Genomic DNA, 26,094 nt, shown 5'->3' on the forward strand with positions numbered 1-26,094 from the left:
GTGTGTGTGTGCTTGTGTGAGCCTGCAGCCAAAAGGGATCAGACGCAGTGTCCAGATTTCAGGGTTAAAGTTCATTCCCAGCGGACCTTGGAAAAGCAACCATTTCAAAGTGGCCTCTCTCTCAGTCAAAACACTTCTGCTGCCAGGAAAACACAGAACTCACAGAACACAGAACTCCTATATAAAACACAGAACTCACAAAACTCCTATATAAAACACAGAACTCACAGAACACAGAACTCCTATATAAAACACAGAACTCACAAAACTCCTATATAAAACACAGAACTCACAGAACACAGAACTCCTATATAAAACAGAGAACTCACAGAACACAGAACTCCGATATAAAACAGAGAACTCACAGAACACAGAACTCCTATATAAAACAGAGAACTCACAGAACACAGAACTCCTATATAAAACAGAGAACTCACAGAACACAGAATTCTTATATAAAACACAGAACTCACAGAATGCAGAACTCCTATATAAAACACAGAACTCACAAAACTCCTATATAAAACACAGAACTCACAGAACACAGAACTCCTATATGAAACAGAGAACTCACAGAACACAGAACTCCTATATAAAACAGAGAACTCACAGAACACAGAACTCCTATATAAAACAGAGAACTCACAGAACACAGAATTCTTATATAAAACACAGAACTCACAGAACGCAGAACTCCTATATAAAACACAGAACTCACAAAACTCCTATATAAAACACAAAACTCACAGAACACAGAACTCCTATATAAAAGAGAGAACTCACAGAACACAGAACTCCTATATAAAACAGAGAACTCACAGAACACAGAACTCCTATATAAAACAGAGAACTCACAGAACACAGAATTCTTATATAAAACACAGAACTCACAGAACGCAGAACTCCTATATAAAACACAGAACTCACAAAACCCCTATATAAAACACAAAACTCACAGAACACAGAACTCCTATATAAAACAGAGAACTCACAGAACACAGAACTCCTATATAAAACAGAGAACTCACAGAACACAGAACTCCTATATAAAACAGAGAACTCACAGAACACAGAATTCTTATATAAAACACAGAACTCCCAAACACAGAACCCCTATATAAAACACAGAACTCCCAAACACAGAACCCCTATATAAAACACAGAACTCCCAAACACAGAACCCCTATATAAAACACAGAACTCCCAAACACAGAAACCCTATATAAAACACAGAACTCTAACTCCTATATACAGTATGCTGCAGCTGAAAAGGACTAGGGAAGAAGAAGGTGTCATAATGTTTATGTCTTATGGAATGTACAACTTTATTTTAATTTACACTTATGGTTTACAATGGGTTGTTACTCAACTTACAGTCACTCGTCACCTACACTGTATAAGCTTGGAGAGCAAGGCTAGAATGGAGGAGATGCAGAGACATTACATTATTACAGCATAGACACTTCCAATAGGCCAAGGCTGTGAGCTGTGGGACTGGGAGAGTGAGCTGTGGGACCAGGATTGTGAGCTGTGGGACCGGGATAGTGAGCTGTGGGACCGGGATAGTGAGGTGTGGGACCGGGACAATGAGCTGTGGGACTGGGACAGTGAGCTGTGAGACTGGGATTGTGAGCTGTGGGACCGGGACAATGAGCTGTGGGACTGGGACAGTGAGCTGTGGGACTGGGAGAGTGAGCTGTGGGACTGGGATAGTGAGCTGTGGGACTGGGATAGTGAGCTGTGAGACTAGGATAGTGAGCTGTGAGACTAGGATAGTGAGCTGTGGGACTGGGAGAGTGAGCTGTGAGACTAGGATAGTGAGCTGTGGGACTGGGATAGTGAGCTGTGAGACTAGGATAGTGAGCTGTGAGACTAGGATAGTGAGCTGTGGGACTGGGATAGTGAGCTGTGAGACTAGGATAGTGAGCTGTGGGACCGGCATAGTGAGCTGTGAGACTGGGATAGTGAGCTGTGGGACTGGGACAGTGAGCTGTGGGACTGGGACAGTGAGCTGTGGGACTGGGAGAGTGAGCTGTGGGACTGGCATAGTGAGCTGTGGGACTGGGATAGTGAGCTGTGGGACTGGGACAGTGAGCTGTGGGACTGGGATAGTGAGCTGTGGGACTGGGAGAGTGAGCTGTGGGACTGGGAGAGTGAGCTGTGGGACTGGGATAGTGAGCTGTGGGACTGGGACAGTGAGCTGTGGGACTGGGATAGTGAGCTGTGAGACTAGGATAGTGAGCTGTGGGACTGGGATAGTGAGCTGTGAGACTGGGATAGTGAGCTGTGGGACTGGGATAGTGAGCTGTGGGACTGGGATAGTGAGCTGTGAGACTAGGATAGTGAGCTGTGAGACTAGGATAGTGAGCTGTGGGACTGGGAGAGTGAGCTGTGAGACTAGGATAGTGAGCTGTGGGACTGGGATAGTGAGCTGTGAGACTAGGATAGTGAGCTGTGAGACTAGGATAGTGAGCTGTGGGACTGGGATAGTGAGCTGTGAGACTAGGATAGTGAGCTGTGGGACCGGCATAGTGAGCTGTGAGACTGGGATAGTGAGCTGTGGGACTGGGACAGTGAGCTGTGGGACTGGGACAGTGAGCTGTGGGACTGGGAGAGTGAGCTGTGGGACTGGCATAGTGAGCTGTGGGACTGGGAGAGTGAGCTGTGGGACTGGGACAGTGAGCTGTGGGACTGGGATAGTGAGCTGTGGGACTGGGAGAGTGAGCTGTGGGACTGGGATAGTGAGCTGTGGGACTGGGATAGTGAGCTGTGGGACTGGGACAGTGAGCTGTGGGACTGGGATAGTGAGCTGTGAGACTAGGATAGTGAGCTGTGGGACTGGGATAGTGAGCTGTGAGACTGGGATAGTGAGCTGTGGGACTGGGATAGTGAGCTGTGGGACTGGGAGAGTGAGCTGTGGGACTGGGATAGTGAGCTGTGGGACTGGGATAGTGAGCTGTGGGACTGGGATAGTGAGCTGTGGGACTGGGAGAGTGAGCTGTGAGACTGGGACAGTGAGCTGTGGGACTGGGACAGTGAGCTGTGGGACTGGGATAGTGAGCTGTGGGACTGGGAGAGTGAGCTGTGGGACTGGGATAGTGAGCTGTGAGACTGGGATAGTGAGCTGTGGGACTGGGAGAGTGAGCTGTGGGACGGGGATAGTGAGCTGTGGGACTGGGATAGTGAGCTGTGAGACTGGGATAGTGAGCTGTGGGACTGGGATAGTGAGCTGTGGGACTGGGAGAGTGAGCTGTGAGACTGGGATAGTGAGCTGTGGGACTGGGATAGTGAGCTGTGAGACTGGGACAGTGAGCTGTGGGACTGGGATAGTGAGCTGTGAGACTAGGATAGTGAGCTGTGGGACTGGGATAGTGAGCTGTGAGACTGGGATAGTGAGCTGTGGGACTGGGATAGTGAGCTGTGGGACTGGGAGAGTGAGCTGTGAGACTAGGATAGTGAGCTGTGGGACTGGGATAGTGAGCTGTGGGACTGGGATAGTGAGCTGTGAGACTAGGATAGTGAGCTGTGAGACTAGGATAGTGAGCTGTGGGACTGGGAGAGTGTGCTGTGAGACTAGGATAGTGAGCTGTGGGACTGGGGTAGTGAGCTGTGAGACTAGGATAGTGAGCTGTGAGACTAGGATAGTGAGCTGTGGGACTGGGATAGTGAGCTGTGAGACTAGGATAGTGAGCTGTGGGACCGGCATAGTGAGCTGTGAGACTGGGATAGTGAGCTGTGGGACTGGGACAGTGAGCTGTGGGACTGGGACAGTGAGCTGTGGGACTGGGAGAGTGAGCTGTGGGACTGGCATAGTGAGCTGTGGGACATGGATAGTGAGCTGTGGGACTGGGACAGTGAGCTGTGGGACTGGGAGAGTGAGCTGTGGGACTGGGATAGTGAGCTGTGGGACTGGGATAGTGAGCTGTGGGACTGGGACAGTGAGCTGTGGGACTGGGATAGTGAGCTGTGAGACTGGGATAGTGAGCTGTGGGACTGGGAGAGTGAGCTGTGGGACTGGGATAGTGAGCTGTGGGACTGGGATAGTGAGCTGTGGGACTGGGATAGTGAGCTGTGGGACTGGGAGAGTGAGCTGTGGGACTGGGATAGTGAGCTGTGAGACTAGGATAGTGAGCTGTGGGACTGGGATAGTGAGCTGTGAGACTGGGATAGTGAGCTGTGGGACTGGGATAGTGAGCTGTGGGACTGGGAGAGTGAGCTGTGGGACTGGGATAGTGAGCTGTGGGACTGGGATAGTGAGCTGTGGGACTGGGACAGTGAGCTGTGGGACTGGGATAGTGAGCTGTGGGACTGGGATAGTGAGCTGTGGGACTGGGAGAGTGAGCTGTGGGACTGGGATAGTGAGCTGTGAGACTGGGATAGTGAGCTGTGGGACTGGGAGAGTGAGCTGTGGGACTGGGATAGTGAGCTGTGGGACTGGGATAGTGAGCTGTGAGACTGGGATAGTGAGCTGTGGGACTGGGATAGTGAGCTGTGGGACTGGGATAGTGAGCTGTGGGACTGGGAGAGTGAGCTTTGAGACTGGGACAGTGAGCTGTGGGACTGGGATAGTGAGCTGTGGGACTGGGATAGTGAGCTGTGGGACTGGGAGAGTGAGCTGTGGGACTGGGATAGTGAGCTGTGAGACTGGGATAGTGAGCTGTGGGACTGGGAGAGTGAGCTGTGGGACTGGGATAGTGAGCTGTGGGACTGGGATAGTGAGCTGTGAGACTGGGATAGTGAGCTGTGGGACTGGGATAGTGAGCTGTGGGACTGGGATAGTGAGCTGTGGGACTGGGAGAGTGAGCTGTGAGACTGGGACAGTGAGCTGTGGGACTGGGATAGTGAGCTGTGGGACTGGGATAGTGAGCTGTGGGACTGGGAGAGTGAGCTGTGGGACTGGGATAGTGAGCTGTGAGACTGGGATAGTGAGCTGTGGGACTGGGAGAGTGAGCTGTGGGACTGGGATAGTGAGCTGTGGGACTGGGATAGTGAGCTGTGAGACTGGGATAGTGAGCTGTGGGACTGGGATAGTGAGCTGTGGGACTGGGAGAGTGAGCTGTGAGACTAGGATAGTGAGCTGTGGGACTGGGATAGTGAGCTGTGAGACTGGGATAGTGAGCTGTGGGACTGGGATAGTGAGCTGTGGGACTGGGAGAGTGAGCTGTGAGACTAGGATAGTGAGCTGTGGGACTGGGATAGTGAGCTGTGGGACTGGGATAGTGAGCTGTGAGACTAGGATAGTGAGCTGTGGGACTGGGAGAGTGAGCTGTGAGACTAGGATAGTGAGCTGTGGGACTGGGATAGTGAGCTGTGAGACTAGGATAGTGAGCTGTGAGACTAGGATAGTGAGCTGTGGGACTGGGATAGTGAGCTGTGAGACTAGGATAGTGAGCTGTGGGACCGGCATAGTGAGCTGTGAGACTGGGATAGTGAGCTGTGGGACTGGGACAGTGAGCTGTGGGACTGGGACAGTGAGCTGTGGGACTGGGAGAGTGAGCTGTGGGACTGGCATAGTGAGCTGTGGGACTGGGATAGTGAGCTGTGGGACTGGGACAGTGAGCTGTGGGACTGGGATAGTGAGCTGTGGGACTGGGACAGTGAGCTGTGGGACTGGGATAGTGAGCTGTGAGACTAGGATAGTGAGCTGTGGGACTGGGATAGTGAGCTGTGAGACTGGGATAGTGAGCTGTGGGACTGGGATAGTGAGCTGTGGGACTGGGAGAGTGAGCTGTGGGACTGGGATAGTGAGCTGTGGGACTGGGATAGTGAGCTGTGGGACTGGGATAGTGAGCTGTGGGACTGGGAGAGTGAGCTGTGAGACTGGGACAGTGAGCTGTGGGACTGGGATAGTGAGCTGTGGGACTGGGATAGTGAGCTGTGGGACTGGGAGAGTGAGCTGTGGGACTGGGATAGTGAGCTGTGAGACTGGGATAGTGAGCTGTGGGACTGGGAGAGTGAGCTGTGGGACTGGGATAGTGAGCTGTGGGACTGGGATAGTGAGCTGTGAGACTGGGATAGTGAGCTGTGGGACTGGGATAGTGAGCTGTGGGACTGGGAGAGTGAGCTGTGAGACTGGGATAGTGAGCTGTGGGACTGGGATAGTGAGCTGTGAGACTGGGACAGTGAGCTGTGGGACTGGGATAGTGAGCTGTGAGACTAGGATAGTGAGCTGTGGGACTGGGATAGTGAGCTGTGAGACTGGGATAGTGAGCTGTGGGACTGGGATAGTGAGCTGTGGGACTGGGAGAGTGAGCTGTGAGACTAGGATAGTGAGCTGTGGGACTGGGATAGTGAGCTGTGGGACTGGGATAGTGAGCTGTGGGACTGGGACAGTGAACTGTGGGACTGGGACAATGAGCTGTGAGACTGGGATAGTGAGCTGTGGGACTGGGATAGTGAGCTGTGGGACTGGGATAGTGAGCTGTGGGACTGGGAGAGTGAGCTGATAGCGTAATGTAAGTTCTTACACTTTCCATGCAAATAAAACTTTTTAAACAGAATTTAATTTAGGTAATAGTGTCTGTCCTCTGTCCACTACGATACCAGTGGCGGTCAGTGCCATTAAAGATGAGGGAGGACAATTATCTCATGAGCATGGCATTTTTCTATTCCAGCATATTGGAAGACTGTCATTCATATTCCATTCACCCAGTTCAATGTAACATTGATAGGTTTAGGCTACTACATGATAATTACATTTTCCCAATACCCATCATGAGGTTGCTACAACCTAGCCTATGAATAAAAGTTTACAATGTAGGTGACACATTCAATACCAACTTGCACACTCTTGCCTGCATCTAGCTGATCTGGGGTGTAATCATTAGTAATCAACAGTTGCAAACGAGAGTTTCTTTTGGACAAATTCTGGTATGTTTATCCCCATTTCGTTCCATTTGTTTCCGTTTAACTTCTTAGAGATCCCTTCGCGCGCCAATCCCGTTAACGGGATTGATTGTCACGCCCTGGCCATAGTTTGCGTTGTATGTTTCTATGTTTTGTTTGGTCAGGGTGTGATAGGAGTGGGCATTCTATGTTGTATGTCTAGTTTGTCTGTTTCTTTGTCCCAGTCCAGAGGCGCCTGAGCCGCCTGAGCTGCCCTTCAGTCCGGAGCTGCCCTTCAGTCCGGAGCTACCCTTCAGTCCGGAGCTGCCCCTCAGTCCGGAACTGCCCTTCAGTCCGGAGCTGCCCCTCAGTCCGGAGGCGCCCCTCAGTCCAGAGGCGCTCCTCAGTCCAGTGGGGCCCTTTATTAGGGTTCCCAGTCCAAGGTCGGCGGCGACTGAACTGAAGCGGGAAATGACAATGGTGGAGGGGGGTCCACGTCCCGCGCCAGAGCCGCCACCGCGGACAGATGCCCACCCAGACCCTCCCCTATAGGTTTAGGTTTTGCGGCCGGAGTCCGCACCTTGGGGGGGGGGTACTGTCACGCCCTGGCCATAGTTTGCGTTGTATATTTCTATGTTTTGTTTGGTCAGGGTGTGATAGGAGTGGGCATTCTATGTTGTATGTCTAGTTTTTTTGTTTCTATGTGTTTGGCCTGATATGGTTCTCAATCAGAGGCAGGTGTTTTTCGTTGTCTCTGATTGGGAGCCTAATTTAGGTAGCCTGTTTTGTCATTGTGGGTTGTGGGTGATTGTTCCTGTTACTGTGTTTCCTGTGTGTTTGTGTGCACTATACAGGACTGTTACGTTGTTCGTTCGTTTGTCGGTTTATTGTTTTGTTTGCTGTTTAAGTATTCTGATTAAAATGAATACTCACCACGCTGCATCTTGGTCCTCCTCTCTTTCGCCTGACGAAGAACGTTACATTGATTTGACAACACCCAGTGAAATAGCAGCACGCCAAATTCAAAAACAGAAATACTCATAATAATAATTCATCGGTTTAAAGATGAACTTCTTGTTAATCCAGCCACAGTGTCAGATTTCAAAAAGGCTTTACGGCGAAAGCACACCATGCTATTATCTGAGGACAGCACCCCATCAAACAAACACATGAATATCATATTTCAACCCTCCAGGCGCGACACAATAGTCAGAAATAACGATATAATTCATGCCTCACCTTTGAAGATCTTCTTCTGTTGGCACTCCAATATGCCCATTAAACATCACAAATGGTCCTTTTGTTCGATAAATTCCGTCGTTATATCTCCAAAATGTCCATTTATTTGCCGTGTTTGATTCAGAAAATACACCGGTTCCAACTCGCGCAACATGACTACAAAGTATCTAATAAGTTACCTGTAAACTTGATCCAAACATTTCAAACAACTTTCCTAATCCAACTTTATGTATATTTAAACGTAAATAATCGATAAAATTTAAGACGGAATAAACTGTGTTCAATACCGGACGAAAACAAAGTGGAGCGAGCTTTCAGATCGTGCGCCCCAACCACAACAGTACACTTGGCTCGACTCCCAGAAAGGAAATGGCTACTTCTTCATTTCTCGAAGGAAAAACCTCAACCAATTTCTAAAGACTATTGCCATCAAGTGGAAGCGATAGGAACTGCAAGCAAGTGCCTTAGAAATCTAGATCCACATAGAAAACCCATTGAAAAGAGAGTGACCTCAACAACAACAACAAATCCTGGATGGTTTGTCCTCGGGGTTTCGCCTGCCAAATAAGTTCTGTTATACTCACAGGCATAAGTTTAACAGTTTTAGAAACGTTAGAGTGTTTTCTATATGCATATCCTAGCTTCTGGGCCTGAGTAGCAGGCAGTTTACTTTGGGCACACTTTTCATCCGGATGTGAAAATAGTGCCCCCTAGTCTTAAGAAGTTTTAAGAAACGTTTTTCAACAGAATTGGTGGAATGAAAATTCACTGAGGAGGATGGTCCTCCCCTTCCTCCTCTGAGTAGACTCCACTGTACTATACTGTATCTCACCTCTCTGTCTCTCTTCCTTATCACCCTCCCTCTCTCTCTCCCTCGCTATCTGTTCACTATCGCCCCAACTTCTTTATCCATCCTTTCTAACTCCTCACCCCTCCCTCCCATCCGCTAGACCCATCAGTCACAGGCAGGTCTGTAGGGAGGCCGGGCCCCTCAGACACTCTCTACATGGGCTCCTTGACCATTACTCCATTATCACGGTCAAGGCATGGTGGTGGAGGGGATGGAGGACACGGACCAGGCATCTAATGTATCCATTTCCCTCCATTTAGAGCACCGCTGTCCCACTGTACTCTCAAAATAGACTGTGATTGGAATTGAATGTCCATTTAAACTGCCAGCCAGCCCACAAGGGACAGAAGAGAGGGAGAGGAAGTCAAGGAGAGGGAGAGAAAGTGAAGAGAGAGAAGTGATGAGGAGGATGGGAGAGAGAGAGAGAGAGAGAGAGAGAGAGAGAGAGAGAGAGAGAGAGAGAGAGAGAGAGAGAGAGAGAGAGAGAGAGAGGAAGAGAGAGAGATAGATACAGACACACAAAAAAGACAAGCAATGCTGAGTGGTATCCTACCTTGTAAGAGAACTCCATTCTTTCTGAAGAAGGGACTCCTTGGCCAAAGTATAGGACTGAGGAGAGAGAGAGAGCGAGAGAGAGAGAGAGGAGGGAGGGATGGAGAGAGAGGGAGGAGAGAGAGAGAGAGATGGTTAATCATTTGGTCATGTAAGCTCTGCTGCAGGCTGCTTCAGACAGACAGAAAGTGTGCGTCCGAAACTGCACCGTATTACCAGAGCCATGGTCAAAAGTACTGCCTTATATACAGTGTTTTCTCTTTTCCACCTCATGAAATAACTAGCATTCTGTTCATTTCATCTTTTGAATTCGCTTGTCAGAAAAGTCTTTAGCCTTGTCTGCTAGAATGAACGATATACATCTTCTAGTGATCTATTGATAGGACAGGCGCCTGTCAGTCACAAACCCAGCGGTGTCAGGGCAACACTGTGCTGTCCGTCGGCCCCGCCTCTCTGCACCTGTGTTCTTTTTTATGCCCATTCCTCCTGACAGCTCGTGTAACTGAGTCATGTTTGTAGGCCTCCTTGCTCGCACACACTTTTTCAGTTATGCCCACACATTTTCTATAGGATTGAGGTCAGGGCTTGTGATGGCCACTCCAATACATTGACTTGGTTGTCCTGAAGCCATTTTGCCACAACTTTGGTACAATGTTTGGGGTCATTGTCCATTTGGAAGACCCATTTGCGACCAAGCTTTATTAACTTCCTGACTGATGTCTTGAGATGTTGCTTCAATATATCCACATAATTTTCCTGCCTCATGATGCCATCTATTTTGTGAAGTGCACCAGTCCCTCCTGCCGCAAAGCACCACCCAACATGATGCTGCTACCCCCGTGCTTCACGGTTGGGATGGTGTTCTTCGGCTTGCAAGCCTCCCCCTTTTTCCTCCATGACAATGGTCATTATGGCCAAACAGTTCTATTTTTGTTTCATCAGACCGGAGGACATTTCTCCAAAAAGTACGATCTTTGTCCCCATGTGCAGTTGCAAACTGTAGTCTGGCTTTTTTATGGCGGTTTTGGAGCAGCCGCCTTTCAGGTTATGTCGATATAGGACTCGTTTTACTATGGATATAGACACTTTTGTACCTGTTTCCTCCAGCATTTTCACAAGGTCCTTTGCTGTTGTTCTGGGATTGATTTGCACTTTTCGCACCAAAGTACGTTCATCTCTAGGAGACAGAACGCATCTCCTTCCTGAGTGGTAGGACGGCTGTGTGGTCCCATGGTGTTTATACTTGCGTACTGTTGTTTGTACAGATGAACGTGGTACCTTCAGGCGTTTGGAAATTGCTCCCAAGAATGATCTAGACTTGTGGAGCTCTACAATTTTTTTCTGAGGTCTTGGCTGATTTCTTTTGATTTTCCCATGATGTCAAGCAAAGAGGCACTGAGTTTGAAGGTAGGCCTTGAAATACATCCACAGGTACACCTCCAAATGACTAAAAAAAATTCAATTAGCCTATCAGAAGCTTCTAAAGCCATGACATCATTTTCTAGATTTTTTTCAAGCTGTTTATAGGCACAGTCAACTTAGTGTATGTAAACTTCTGACCCACTGGAATTGTGATCCAGTGAATTATAAGTGAAATAATCTGGTTGTAAACAATTGTTGGAAAAATGACTTGTGTGATGTACAAAGTAGATGTCCTGACCGACTTGCAGAAACTATAGTTTGTTAACAAGAAATTTGTGGAGTGGTTGAAATACGAGTTTTAATGACTCCAACCTAAGTGTATGTTAACTTCCGACTTCAAATGTAGACACGGCTGACAGACAGGCAACAGCAGTCACACACAGCATCAAATAATGTTAAAGAATCAGCTGCCCATTCACTCCAGTAGGCCCCATAAAATCAGAACTATATAAAAAGCAGAACCATTTCATTCCAAAATGAAATTAACAAACTAGCTATCACTTCCCATTGTAAATGCATTTCATCACCATCCCACTAACCTGTCATCTAAAGTATAAATGCAACCATGTTTCACAGTCATTATTTTTAAAGAGATAGCTAACAGCAAGCTAGCTGAAACAAAAAACAGCAAAACAGCGCCACTCACCAGATGCCGGTGACCGCTAAAGTGACTCGTAAGTGTAGGCAAGTGATGGGTTGGTCGCGAACGATTGGCTCTTTTTTAACAGATCTTTTAGGTGAACGTTGGGAACCGAATCGCATCGGTTAGCGAGACGTTCATTTGGCTCTTTAATTTGCATACCTAATTTGCATACCACTGCTTTTTGACGATTATCTGCAGATAAATTATAAAAACATTTGATGAAGATTGTCATGCACTGACCTTAGTTCCTTTTTTATGTCTCTATTTTGGTTTGTTCAGGGCGTGAGTTGGGGTGGGCATTCTATGTTTTTGTTCTATGTTTTATATTTCTATGTGTTTGGCCGGGTGTGGTTCTCAATCAGAGGCACCTGTCTATTGTTGTCTCTGATTGAGAACCATACCATACCATCTGAATCCAAGATGGCGTCGCAGTCAGACGTGTGTTGTGTTGTCTTGTCCCGTGTAAATAGTCTTCGTATTTTTCGTATACATTTCGTATATATTTTAATTTCACTTTCCATCTAGGAACTGAATATACATTCCTACATTCCGCCTCACCCAATGTGGTACGGACCTGCTATTTTTTATACTTTAGAACCGTAACCCCAATCAGAAGCTAGCCAGATAACTAGCTACTAGCTAGTAGTCAGTTAGCCACTGCTGCGGTCTTCACCCTCAACTCGGACACAGCCAGCTTCAATACCGGGCCAATACCTGCCAGTCTGCAAGCGCGATATCAACCCAGAGCATATAGGACTGCTTTTTCTCTACCACATCACCGGATTCCTGACGCAAGCTCTGGACAATTACACCGTATCATCACAGCTAGCTAGCTGCAACCGAGTGGCTACTACTGGCTAACACCTCTGTCCCGAAGCAAGCACCAGTTAGCCTTGAGCTAGCCTCGAGCTAGGCCCATCTGCCGGCTAGCCGAAGAGGTCTACCAGCGAATTCTTGGGCTACAATACCTCTTTTGCCAATTGGACTGGACCTTTTTTTGCCGACACAGAGCCCTGCCAATCCACCACAACTGGTCTAAATCAGCTACAAGCTAATTTAGCCATTTTTTTGCCGCTGCTAGTAGCTTTTACCTTCTGCACAGACACCAGCCCTGTTATTAGCCTGGATATTACTCACCAATTTACCAGCATCGGACTGTCTCTCGACAACAACGCCGGATTCCTGCCGTAATCCCTGAGCCACTACTTCTGATCCTCACAGCTAGCTTGCAGCTAGCGCAGCTAGCGCCACTGCCACGAAGCTAGCACCAGTTAGCAAACACAATTCTACAATTCACAACCTCTCTTTCGCCATCCGGCTTGGATTCTCTGTCGACACGACCACGTCTGAGCAGACCCCCTCCGTCTGAGCAGACCACCCCCCGGGCTACTAACTTTAAACGCCGCGTGCTAGCTTAGTGGAGGCCTCCCTGCTCCATCTACGGCTGCCCCCTGGACACTATGATCACTTGGCTACATAACTGATGCATGCTTGACTGTCCATTAATTCACGGTACTCCATTCTGTTTATTTGTGTTTTATCTGTCGGCTCTGTGCTTTAACTCAGGATCTGTGTGTAGTTAATCCGACCCTCTCTGCCTAGTCGTCGCCATTTTTACCTGTTGTTGCTGTGTTAGACTAGCACCCTGTTATTGCTGCTGTTATCTTACCTGTTGTTTTAGCTAGCTCTCCCAATCAAGACCTGCAATCACTTTATGCCTTATTGTATGTCTCTCTCAAATATCAATATGCCTTGCATACTGTTGTTCAGGCTAGTTATCATTATCATTGTTTTGGTTTGCAATGGACCCTGTAGTTCCACTCTCCGTACCTCTGATACCTCCTTTGTCCCACCCCCCACACATGCGGTGACCTCACCCATTGAGACCAGCATGTCCAGAGATACAACCTCTCTTATCATCACCCAGTGCCTGGGCTTGCCTCCGCTGTACCCGCGCCCCACCATACCCCTGTCTGCACATTATGCCCAGAATCTATTCTACCACGCCCATAAATCTGCTCCTTTTATTCTTTGTCCCCAACGCTCTAGGCGACCAGTTTTGATAGCCTTTAGCCGCACCCTCATCCTACTACTCCTCTGTTCCTCGGGTGATGTGGAGGTAAACCCAGGCCCTGCATGTCCCCAGACACCCTCATTTGTTGACTTCTGTGATCGAAAAAGCCTTGGCCTCATGCATGTCAACATCAGAAGCCTCCTCCCTAAGTTTGCCTTACTCACCGCTTTAGCACACTCTGCCAACCCTGATGTCCTTGCCGTGTCCGAATCCTGGCTTAGGAAGGCCACCAAAAATTCTGAGATTTCCATACCCAACTATAACACTTTCCGTCAAGATAGAACTGCCAAAGGGGGAGGAGTTGCAATCTACTGCAGAGATAGCCTGCAAAGTTCTGTCATACTTTCCAGGTCTATGCCCAAACAGTTCGAACTTCTAATTAAAAAAATTCATCTCTCCAGAAATAAGTCTCTCACTGTTGCCGCCTGCTACCGACCCCCCTCAGCTCCCAGCTGTGCCCTGGACACCATCTGTGAATTGATCGCTCCCCATCTAGCTTCAGAGTTTGTTCTGTTAGGTGACCTAAACTGGGATATGCTTAACACCCCGGCAGTCCTACAATCCAAGCTTGATGCCCTCAATCTCACACAAATCATCAAGGAACCCACCAGGTACAACCCTAAATCCGTAAACATGGGCACCCTAATAGACATTATCCTGACCAACCTGCCCTCCAAATACACCTCTGCTGTCTTCAATCAAGATCTCAGCGATCACTGCCTCATTGCCTGTATCCGCCACGGGTCCGCGGTCAAACGACCACCCCTCATCACTGTCAAACGCTCCCTAAAACACTTCTGCGAGCAGGCCTTTCTAATCGACCTGGCCCGGGTACCCTGGAAGGATATTGACCTCATCCCGTCAGTTGAGGATGCCTGGTCATTCTTTAAATGTTACTTCCTCACCATATTAGACAAGCATGCTCCGTTCAAAAAATGCAGAACCAAGAACAGATATAGCCCTTGGTTCACTCCAGACCTGACTGCCCTCGACCAGCACAAAAACATCCTGTGGCGAACTGCAATAGCATCAAAGAGCCCCCGCGATATGCAACTGTTCAGGGAAGTCAGGAACCAATACACGCAGTCAGTCAGGAAAGCAAAGGCCAGCTTTTTCAAGCAGAAATTTAACTCCAAAAAGTTCTGGGATACTGTAAAGTCCATGGAGAACAAGAGCACCTCCTCCCAGCTGCCCACTGCACTGAGGCTAGGTAACACGGTCACCACCGATAAATCCGTGATAATCGAAGACTTCAACAAGCATTTCTCAATGGCTGGCCATGCCTTCCTCCTGGCGACTCCAACCTTGGCCATCAGCCCCGCCCCCCCCCTGCTGCTACTCGCCCAAGCCTCCCCAGCTTCTCCTTTACCCAAATCCAGATAGCAGATGTTCTGAAAGAGCTGGAAAACCTGGACCCATACAAATCAGCTGGGCTTGACAATCTGGACCCCCTATTTCTGAAACTGTCCGCCGCCATTGTCGCACCCCCTATTACCAGCCTGTTCAACCTCTCCTTCGTATCATCTGAGATCCCCAAGGATTGGAAAGCTGCCGCGGTCATCCCCCTCTTCAAAGGGGGAGACACCCTGGACCCAAACTGTTACAGACCTATATCCATCCTGCCCTGCCTATCTAAGGTCTTCGAAAGCCAAGTCAACAAACAGATCACTGACATTCTCGAATCCCACCGTACCTTCTCCGCTGTGCAATCCGGTTTCCGAGCCGGTCACGGGTGCACCTCAGCCACGCTCAAGGTACTAAACGATATCATAACCGCCATCGATAAAAGACATTACTGTGCAGCCGTCTTCATCGACCTGGCCAAGGCTTTCGACTCTGTCAATCACCATATTCTTATCGGCAGACTCAGTAGCCTCGGTTTTTCTAATGACTGCCTTGCCTGGTTCACCAACTACTTTGCAGACAGAGTTCAGTGTGTCAAATCGGAGGGCATGTTGTCCGGTCCTCTGGCAGTCTCTATGGGGGTACCACAGGGTTCAATTCTCGGGCCGACTCTTTTCTCTGTATACATCAATGATGTTGCTCTTGCTGCGGGCGATTCCCTGATCCACCTCTACGCAGACGACACCATTCTATATACTTCCGGCCCTTCCTTGGACACTGTGCTATCTAACCTCCAAACGAGCTTCAATGCCATACAACACTCCTTCCGTGGCCTCCAACTGCTCTTAAACGCTAGTAAAACCAAATGCATGCTTTTCAACCGTTCGCTGCCTGCACCCGCACGCCCGACTAGCATCACCACCCTGGACGGTTCCGACCTAGAATATGTGGACATCTATAAGTACCTAGGTGTCTGGCTAGACTGCAAACTCTCCTTCCAGACTCATATCAAACATCTCCAATCCAAAATCAAATCAAGAATCGGCTTTCTATTCCGCAACAAAGCCTCCTTCACTCACGCCGCCAAACTTACCCTAGTAAAACTGACTATCCTACCGATCCTCGACTTCGGCGATGTCATCTACAAAATAGCTTCCAATACTCTACTCAGCAAACTGGATGCAGTTTATCACAGTGCCATTCGTTTTGTTACTAAAGCACCTTATACGACCCACCACTGCGACCTGTATGCCCTAGTCGGCTGGCCCTCGCTACATGTTCGTCGTCAGACCCACTGGCTCCAGGTCATCTACAAGGCTATGCTAGGTAAAGTGCCGCCTTATCTCAGTTCACTGGTCACGATGGCTACACCCACCCGCAGCACGCGCTCCAGCAGGTGTATCTCACTGATCATCCCTAAAGCCAAAACCTCATTTGGACGCCTTTCCTTCCAGTTCTCTGCTGCCTGCGACTGGAACGAATTGCAAAAATCTCTGAAGTTGGAGACTTTTATCTCCCTCAACAACTTTAAAAATCTGCTATCCGAGCAGCTATCCGATCGCTGCAGCTGTACATAGTCCATCTGTAAACTACCCACCCAATTTACCTACCTCACCCCCCATACTGCTTTTATTTATTTACTTTTCTGCTCTTTTGCACACCAGTATCTCTTCTTGCACATGATCATCTGATGATTTATCACTCCAGTGTTAATCTGCTAAATTGTAATTATTCGATTTATTGCCTACCTCATGCCTTTTGCACACATTGTATATAGATTCTCTTTATTTTCTACCATGTTATTGACTTGTTTATTGTTTACTCCATGTGTAACTCTGTGTTGTCTGTTCACACTGCTATGCTTTATCTTGGCCAGGTCGCAGTTGCAAATGAGAACTTGTTCTCAACTAGCCTACCTGGTTAAATAAAGGTGAAATAAATAAAAATAAAAATACTTAGGTAGCCTTTTACCACCTGTGTTTGTGGGTAGTTGTTTTCTGTTTTGTGTTGTTAAGGAAATCAGTCAATTGAAATAAATTCATTAGGACCTAATCTATGGATTTTACATGACTGGGTATACAGATATGCAGATATGCATGTGGTTTGGATGTACTGCTAAATCCTCTAAAATTACGTTTGAGGTGGCTTATAGTAGAGGAATGAACATTAAATTATCTGGCAACAACTCTGGTGGACATTCCTGCAGTCAGCATGCCAATTGCACGCTCTCTCAAAACTTGAGACATCTGTGGCATTGTGTTGTGTGACAAAACTGCACATTTTAGAGTGGCCGTTCATTGTCCCCAGCACAAGGTGCACCTGTGTAATGATCATGATGTTTAATCAGCTTCTTGATATGCCACACCTCAGGTGGATGGATTATCTTGGCAAAGGACAAATTCTCACTAACAGGGATGTAAACACATTTGTGCACAGCATTTGAGATAAATACACTTTTTGTGTGAACGGAATATTTCTGGTATCTTTTATTTCAGCACATGAAACATGGGACCAACATTTTACATGTTGCATTTATATTTTTGTTCAGTGTATAATGTTTCTCAACAGTGAATCCATGTTGACAGAACACAAACTTTTTCTTAGATTTTTGCCAAAACAAATGACAATGAAAGAGTAGATTAGACTCGTTTTTCTGACTAGGTTACTAATCTACCGCCTTCCCTCAAAGTCCCACCCACAGTGATTGATTGACAGGTCTGTAACCCTATCAACTCCGTGACTCACAAACAACCTGCCCCATTCCCTGGCAATCCCAACCACAGTGATTGACTGTTAAAGGGTTAGTTCACCCAAATAAAAAAATGACACATTGGTTCCCTAACTCAATAAAATACATAATTTGAAGAACAAACATCATTATAGCAATTCCTATCTTGCAGTAAATATGACTTTAGTCTAAAGGTTTAATGTTAAAAAAGGTTATCTTACTTAGAAAATAGTGCTGATTGTATAGGCTTAGACGATATCCAAAACAACTAAAAACAAGCCGAATTCATACTGTCTCTCTGATTTCATTTTCAGTCATTTTATTTGTATAGTCATGTCTTTCTACTCAATACCAAAATGAATTTAACCATTCTGTGAGGTAAAGTTGTTAAAGTATTCAATAATTTAGCTGTGTATTTCAGATGGAATTAAAGGCATTAGAATGTACCAAAATAGCTTGTTCTGATATTTTTTTCAAGGGGGCATGTCACCCCCCCAGCCTGGAACTCCCTGGCTGGCTACTGTTTCTATTTGGCTGGAAACTCCATGTACTTAGGGAAAACACTGTAGATAGAGAATAGAGGTTTTTTGAGACCCAGACAAACTGAAATGAAAGCTGGGGTTTTAGCCCATAAGCCACTGATTCTGATTACAGTGATTATATTCCTGGAAGCCCTTGCATTGTCATTAATCTATCCCTATGATTACCACAGAGAATTACAGCCCAACTGATGTGGTCCACAGAGGTGATTTCTCATGACGGGCCCCCAACACACACACACACAAACGAGCTTGCACGGATGCACACACATACACATGGACGAACACAGTCGCGAACACGCGCACAAACACATAACAAATAGACAAACAGACACATACTGCACACACACACACACACAAACTCACACACACAATTGCAGGAGAATACAGTCACACACCTCTCGAGATTATTAAGCTGCTAATGGAGCAGATAGTAACTAATGATCGTATTCGTCTTCACAGATATTCACACACACAGAAGATGGAGATGAGTATTTTGTTCACAGATGTCTCTCTCTCTCTCTCTCTCTCTCTCTCTCTCTCTCTCTCTCTCTCTCTCTCTCTCTCTCTCTCTCTCTCTCTCTCTCTCTCTCTCTCTCTCTCTCTCTCTCTCTCTCTCTCTCTCTCTCTATGTCTCTCTCTCTCTCTCTCTCTCTCTCTCTCTCTCTCTCTCTCTCATTCTCTCTCTCTCTCTCTCTCTCTCTCTCTCTCTCTCTCTCTCTCTCTCTCTCTCTCTCTCTCTCTCTCTCTCTCTCTCTCTCTCTCTCTCTCTCTCTCTCTTCTTTCTCTCTCTCTCTCTCTCTCTCTCTCTCTCTCTCTCTCTCTCTCTCTCTCTCTCTCTCTCTCTCTCTCTCTCTCTCTCTCTCTCTCTCTCTCTCTCTCTCTCTCTCTCTCTCTCGGCAACAAATAGCTATGTGGTGAGGCTGCACCAGTCTCAGCCCATGTGTTGCCATGGAGGCGTTCCCGTCACCTAGCAACCAGTGCATTAATCGGTTCGTGAGGAGCTAACTCGTGGCAGACGGTCGTTCAGCCCTTGTCCTCCCTCTCTCCCCCTACTTCCCTCGAGACTCCCTCTTCCCTCCTCCCCCTCTCCCCCATCCAGATGCCTATGGGGTGTGAAGGAATGTGCCTGGTTGCTGAAAAGATACCCAGCATGCTCTACCCTTTCTCACTTCCTCTTTCTGCCCATAGAACCCCTAAATGTTCTGGATGTTCTATACCCTAACAACCAGACATACTGTAGAGCCTGGCTATACCCTAACAACCAGACATACTGTAGAGCCTGCCTATACCCTAACAACCAGACATACTGTAGAGCCTGGCTATACCCTAACAACCAGACATACTGTAGAGCCTGGCTATACCCTAACAACCAGACATACTGTAGAGCCTGGCTATACCCTAACAACCAGACATACTGTAGACCCTGGCTATACCCTAACATTGACCATCATACTTGACCTGACATTGATACTGTCTCAATACCACTCACTGAAGGACACTGACATGCCTGTTCTTCACATGCTGTTTACCGACTACAGAATTTTTTACTTGCTCTCCTCTCCAATAACCCTGTCCACACACAGTTGAAGTCGTAAGTTTACATACACTTAGGTTGGAGTCATTAAGACACGTTTCTTAATTTAACAAACTATAATTTTTGCAAGTCGGTTAGGACATCTACTTTGTGCATGACACAAGTCAATTGTAAACAATTATTTACAGACAGAATATTTCACTTACAATTCACTGTATCACAATTCCAGTGGGTCAGAAGTTTACATACACTAAGTTGACTCTACATATAAGCAGCTTGGAAAATTCCAGAAAATTATGTCATGGCTTTAGAAGCTTCTGATAGGCTAATTGACAGCATTTGAGTCAATTGGAGGTGTACCTGTGGATGTGTTTCAAGGCCTACCTTCAAACTCAGTGCCTCCTTGCTTGACATCATGAGAACATCAAAATAAATCAGCCAAGACAATTGTAGACCTCCACAAGTCTGGTTCATCCTTGGGAACAATTTCCAAACGCCTGAAGGTACCACGTTCTTCTGTACAAACAATATTACGCAAGTATAAAGACCATGGGACCACACAGCCGTCATACCTCTCAGAAAGGAGAAGCGTTCTTTGGTGTGAAAAGTGCAAATCAATCCCAGAACAACAGCAAAGGACCCTGTGAAGATGCTGGAGGAAACAGGTACAAAAGTATCTATATCCACAGTTAAACGAGTCCTATATCGACATAACCTGAAAGGCCGCTCAGCAAAGAAGAAGCCACTGCTCCAAAACCGCCATAAAAAAGCCAGACAACAGTTTGCAACTGCACATGGGGACAAAGTTTTACTTTTTGGAGAAATGTCCTCTGGTCTGATGGAACTAAAAATAGAACTGTTTGGCCATAATGACCATCGTCATGTTTGGAGGAAAAAGGGGGAGGCTTGCAAGCCGAAGAACACCATCCCAACCGTGAAGCACGGGGGTAGCAGCATCATGTTGTGGGGTGCTTTGCTGCAGGAAGGACTGGTGCACTTCACAAAATAGATGGCATCATGAGGAGGAAAATGATGTGGATATATTGAAACAACATCTCAAGACGTCAGTCAGGAAGGTAAAGCTTGGTCGCAAATGGGTCTTCCAAATGGACAATGACCCCAAGCATACTCTCAAAGTTGTGCCAAAATGGCTTAAGGACAAGTCAATGTATTGGAGTGGCCATCACAAAGCCCTGACCTCAATCCTGTAAAAAAATGTGTGGGCAGAACTGAAAAAGCATGTGCAAGCAAGGAGGCCTATAAACATGACTCAGTTACACTAGCTCTGTCAGGAGGAATGGGACAAAATTCACCCAACTTATTGTGTGAACCTTGTGGAAGGCTACCTGAAACGTTTGACCTAGTTAAACAATTTAAAGGCAATGCTACCAAATACTAATTGAGTGTATGTAAACTTCTGACCCACTGGGAATGTGATGAAAGAAATAAAAGCTTAAATAAATAATTCTCTCTACTATTATTCTGACATTTCCCATTCTTTAAATAAAGTGGTGATCCTAACGGATCTAAGACAGGGCAATTTTATTTGGATTAAATGTCAGGAATTGTGAAACACTGAGTTTAAATGTATTTTGCTAAGGTGTATGTAAACTTCCAACTTCAACTGTATGTCCTTTCCAGGCATGAAGTCTCAATAGGAAATGTATTCACCTTTATTCCCCTCTTCCATGCTGTATAATGTAGTGGAGAAATGGACATCTTCCTTTTTCTACCATCGTCCAATTTGTTCTACCTCCCCATCCCTCATTGTTAGAAATTACACTTCTACGTTTTACGTCGAGCCAACTATTCCCTCTTACACAGTCCAGTGGTTCTGCGAGCCAACCTGCCCACCGTCTGACTGGCTGACCGACTGTCTGACTGGCTGACCGACTGTCTGACTGGCTGACCGACTGTCTGACTGGCTGACCGACTGTCTGACTGGCTGACCGACTGTCTGACTGGCTGACCGACTGGCTGACCGACTGTCTGACTGGCTGACCGACTGTCTGACTGGCTGACCGACCGTCTGACTGGCTGACCGACCGTCTGACTGGCTGACCGACCGTCTGACTGGCTGACCGACCGTCTGACTGGCTGACCGACCGTCTGACTGGCTGACCGACCGTCTGACTGGCTGACCGACCGTCTGACTGGCTGACCGACCGTCTGACTGGCTGACCGACCGTCTGACTGGCTGACCGACCGTCTGACAGGCTGACCGACTGTCTTACCGACTGGCTGACTGGCTGACCGACCGTCTGACCGGCTGACCGACCGTCTGACCGGCTGACCGACTGGCTGACCGGCTGACCGACTGGCTGACCGGCTGACCGACTGGCTGACCGACTGTCTGACTGGCCGACCGACTGTCTGACTGGCCGACCGGCTGTCTGACTGGCCGACAGGCTGTCTGACTGGCCGACTGACTGGCCGACCGGCTGTCTGACTGGCCGACAGGCTGTCTGACTGGCCGACCGACTGTCTGACTGGCCGACCGACTGTCTGACTGGCCGACCGACTGTCTGACTGGCCGACCGACTGTCTGACTGGCCGACCGACTGTCTGACTGGCCGACCGACTGTCTGACTGGCTCACCGACTGGGAGTCGGAGGAGAAGAGAAGAGAGAGGAAAAAATCTCTAGATGAATCGTGATTCCCTCTGACATTCCCTCTGGGATGACCAGAGAGGAGAGAAAACAAGAGGGATAGAGAGAACAGGAGAGGAAGGGAAAGGAGAGGGAGAGGGTTGGTGTTGTGGGGGTAACAGGGAAGTATAGAGGCAGGTAAAAAGAGGGGGATGTGGGGAGGAAGGGAGGGAATAGAATGTGCAGATGAAATGGGAGAATTGGTTGGAGGATAAATTGGGGGGACAAAAAGAGAGGGAGAGAAGAAAGAACAGAAGGGAGGAGAAGTAAGAGGGCGGAAAGTGAGGGAAAGAGTGTATGAAGGGAGTGTATGAGGGGAGTGTGGGAGGGGAGTGTATGAGGGGAGTGTGTGAAGGGAGTGTATGAGGGGAGTGTGGGAGGGGAGTGTATGAGGGGAGCGTGGGAGGGGAGTGTATGAAGGGAGTGTATGAGGGGAGTGTGTGAAGGGAGTGTATGAGGGGAGTGTGTGAAGGGAGTGTATGAGGGGAGTGTGTGAAGGGAGTGTATGAGGGGAGCGTGTGAAGGGAGTGTGTGAAGGGAGTGTGTGAGGTGAGTGTGTGAAGGGAGTGTATGAGGGGAGTGTATGAGGGGAGTGTGTGAGGGGAGTGTGTGATGGGAGTGTGTGAGGGGAGTGTATGAGGGGAGTGTGTGAAGGGAGTGTGTGAAGGGAGTGTGTGAGGGGAGTGTGTGAGGGGGGTGTGAAGGGAGTGTGTGAAGGGAGTGTGTGAGGGGAGTGTATGAGGGGAGTGTGTGAAGGGAGTGTGTGAGGGGAGTGTGTGAGGGGAGCGTGGGAGGGGAGTGTGTGAAGGGAGTGTGTGAAGGGAGTGTGTGAGGGGAGTGTATGAGGGGAGTGTGTGAAGGGAGTGTGTGAGGGGAGTGTGTGAGGGGAGTGTGTGAGGGGGGTGTGAAGGGAGTGTGTGAAGGGAGTGTGTGAGGGGAGTGTATGAGGGGAGTGTGTGAAGGGAGTGTGTGAGGGGAGTGTGTGAGGGGAGCGTGGGAGGGGAGTGTGTGAAGGGAGTGTGTGAGGGGAGTGTATGAGGGGAGCGTGGGAGGGGAGTGTATGAAGGGAGTGTATGAGGGGAGTGTGTGAAGGGAGTGTATGAGGGGAGTGTGTGAAGGGAGTGTATGAGGGGAGTGTGTGAAGGGAGTGTATGAGGGGAGCGTGTGAAGGGAGTGTGTGAAGGGAGTGTGTGAGGGGAGTGTGTGAAGGGAGTGTATGAGGGGAGTGTATGAGGGGAGTGTGTGAGGGGAGTGTGTGATGGGAGTGTGTGAGGGGAGTGTGTGAGGGGAGTGTGTGAGGGGAGTGTATGAGGGGAGTGTGCGAGGGGAGTGTGCGAGGGGAGTGTGCGAGGGGAGTGTATGGGGGAAGTGTGTGTGTGTGTATGTGTGTGTGTGTGCGTACGTGCACTATACTGTATACAAATGTATGTGGACATCCCTTCAAATTGTGGATTTGACTATTTCAGGGACACCTGTTGCTGACAGGTGTATTAAATCGAGCACACAGCCTTGCAATCTCCATAGACAAACCTTGGCAGTAGAATGGCCTTACTGAAGAGCTCAGCCCGTCATAGGATGAACGAGTCAGTTCGTCAAATTTCTGCCCTGCTGGAGCTGCCCCGGTCAACTGTACTGTAAGTGCTGTTATTGTGAAGTGGATACATTAAGGAGCAACAATGGCTCAGCCAAAAAGTGGTAAGCCACACAAGCTCACAGAACGGGACCGCTGAGTGCTGATGCGCATAGCGTGTAAAAATTGTCTGTCCTCGGTTGCAACACTCACTACCGAGTTCCAAACTGTCTTTGGAAGCAACATCAGCACAAGAAGTGTTTGTCGGGAGCTTCATGAAACAGGTTTCCATGGCCGAGCAGCTGCACACAAGCCTAAGATCACCATGCGCAATGCCAAGCGTCGGCTGGAGTGGTGTAAAGTTCACCACCATTGGACTCTGGAGCAGTGGAAACATATTCTCTGGAGTGATGAATCACGCTTTGGCAGATGCCAGGAGAACGCTGCCTGCTCGAATGCATAGTTGCCAACTGCAAAATTTGGTGGATGGGGAATAATGGTCTGGGGCTGTTTTTCATGGTTCAGGCTAGGCCCCTTAGTTTCAGTGGAGGGAAATCTTAACACTACAGCATACAATGACATTCTAGACGATTCTGTGCTTCCAACTTTGTGGACACAGTGTGGAGAAGGCCCTTTCTTGTTTCAGAATGACAATGCCCCCGTGCTCAAAGCGAGGTCCATACAGAAATGTTTTTTTCGAGATCAGTGTGGAAGAACTTGACTGGCCTGCACAGAGCCCTGAACTCAACCCCATCGAACTCCTTTGGGATGAACTGGAATGCCGACTACAAGCCAGGCCTAATCGCACAACATCAGCGCCCCTACCTCACTAATGCCCTCGTGGCTGAATTGATGTACAGGTTCCTGCAGCGATATTCCAACATCTTCCCAGAAGAGTGCAGTTATAGCAGCAAAGGAGAGGCACCAACTCCATATTAATGCCCATGATTTTGGAATGAGATGTTCGACGAGCAGGTGTCCTCATACTGTACTTTTGGTCATGTAGTGTACGTGCGTGCACATGTGCGAGATAGACTGTGAAAGGTGTGTGGTTATCTGTGATATGCCTGAGGGAAAAGCAAGGGAGGGGGGAAATGCTACATAGGAGGAGTAAATGAGTGGATAGAATGAGTAAAGAGAGAGTGAGAGGTGTATAGTTACCTGTGATATGCCTGAGGAGAGGTGGGAGAAGAGGTGAAGGGGGTAACCAGTCCCGGGGAGTAGGGGTGGTACGGGGTCTTCTTCAAGGCCTGGATCAGGTTGTGTCTGTATTCTGGATCTATGGACCACAACGAGCCTTTACCTATACTCTGAGAGAGGGAGCGAGACAGAGGAGGGAGATGAGGAAGAAAAGAAAGAGGATTATTTAGCTAACAACATGAAAACACAGGAATCTTGACCATTTGGACGACGGCTGTATGGCTACCATCCACTGTCCCTCAGAAACCAGTCTACAGAGAGACAAACCACACGACAAGTAAACACAGAGACAAACCAGACCACAAGTAAACACAGAGAGAAACCAGACAACAAGTAAACACAGAGACACCAGACCACAAGTAAACACAGAGACAAACCAGACCACAAGTAAACACATAGAGACACCAGACCACAAGTAAACACAGACACCAGACCGCAAGTAAACACAGAGAGACACCAGACCGCAAGTAAACACAGAGACACCAGACCGCAAGTAAACACAGAGACACCAGACCGCAAGTAAACACAGAGACACCAAACCACAAGTAAACACAGAGACACCAGACCACAAGTAAACATAGAGACACCAGACCACAAGTAAACACAGAGACAAACCAGACCACAAGTAAACACAGAGACACCAGACCACAAGTAAACATAGAGACACCAGACCACAAGTAAACATAGAGACACCAGACCGCAAGTAAACACAGAGACAAACCAGACCACAAGTAAACACAGAGACACCAGACCACAAGTAAACACAGAGACACCAGACCACAAGTAAACACAGAGACACCAGACCGCAAGTAAACACAGAGACACCAGACCACAAGTAAACACAGAGACACCAGACCACAAGTAAACACAGACACCAGACCGCAAGTAAACACAGAGAGACACCAGACCGCAAGTAAACACAG

At 48.0% G+C, this 26,094-nt stretch overlaps 1 protein-coding gene across 1 annotated transcript in view; it reads right to left on the reverse strand.

Moving 5' to 3' along the window:
- LOC139582558 (forkhead box protein N3-like) overlaps nt 1-26,094 on the reverse strand; it is a 107,565-nt gene that overhangs the window by 16,731 nt on the left and 64,740 nt on the right. The window contains exons 3-4 of the mRNA XM_071412654.1: nt 25,133-25,281; nt 9,468-9,523 (exon numbers count right to left, since the gene is read on the reverse strand). Coding sequence (XP_071268755.1) covers nt 9,468-9,523; nt 25,133-25,281 — 205 coding nt within the window. The remainder of the gene's footprint in view (nt 1-9,467; nt 9,524-25,132; nt 25,282-26,094) is intronic.

The sequence above is a fragment of the Salvelinus alpinus genome, chromosome 8 (assembly GCF_045679555.1).
Source record: "Salvelinus alpinus chromosome 8, SLU_Salpinus.1, whole genome shotgun sequence".
NCBI classification, from domain to species: domain Eukaryota; kingdom Metazoa; phylum Chordata; class Actinopteri; order Salmoniformes; family Salmonidae; genus Salvelinus; species Salvelinus alpinus.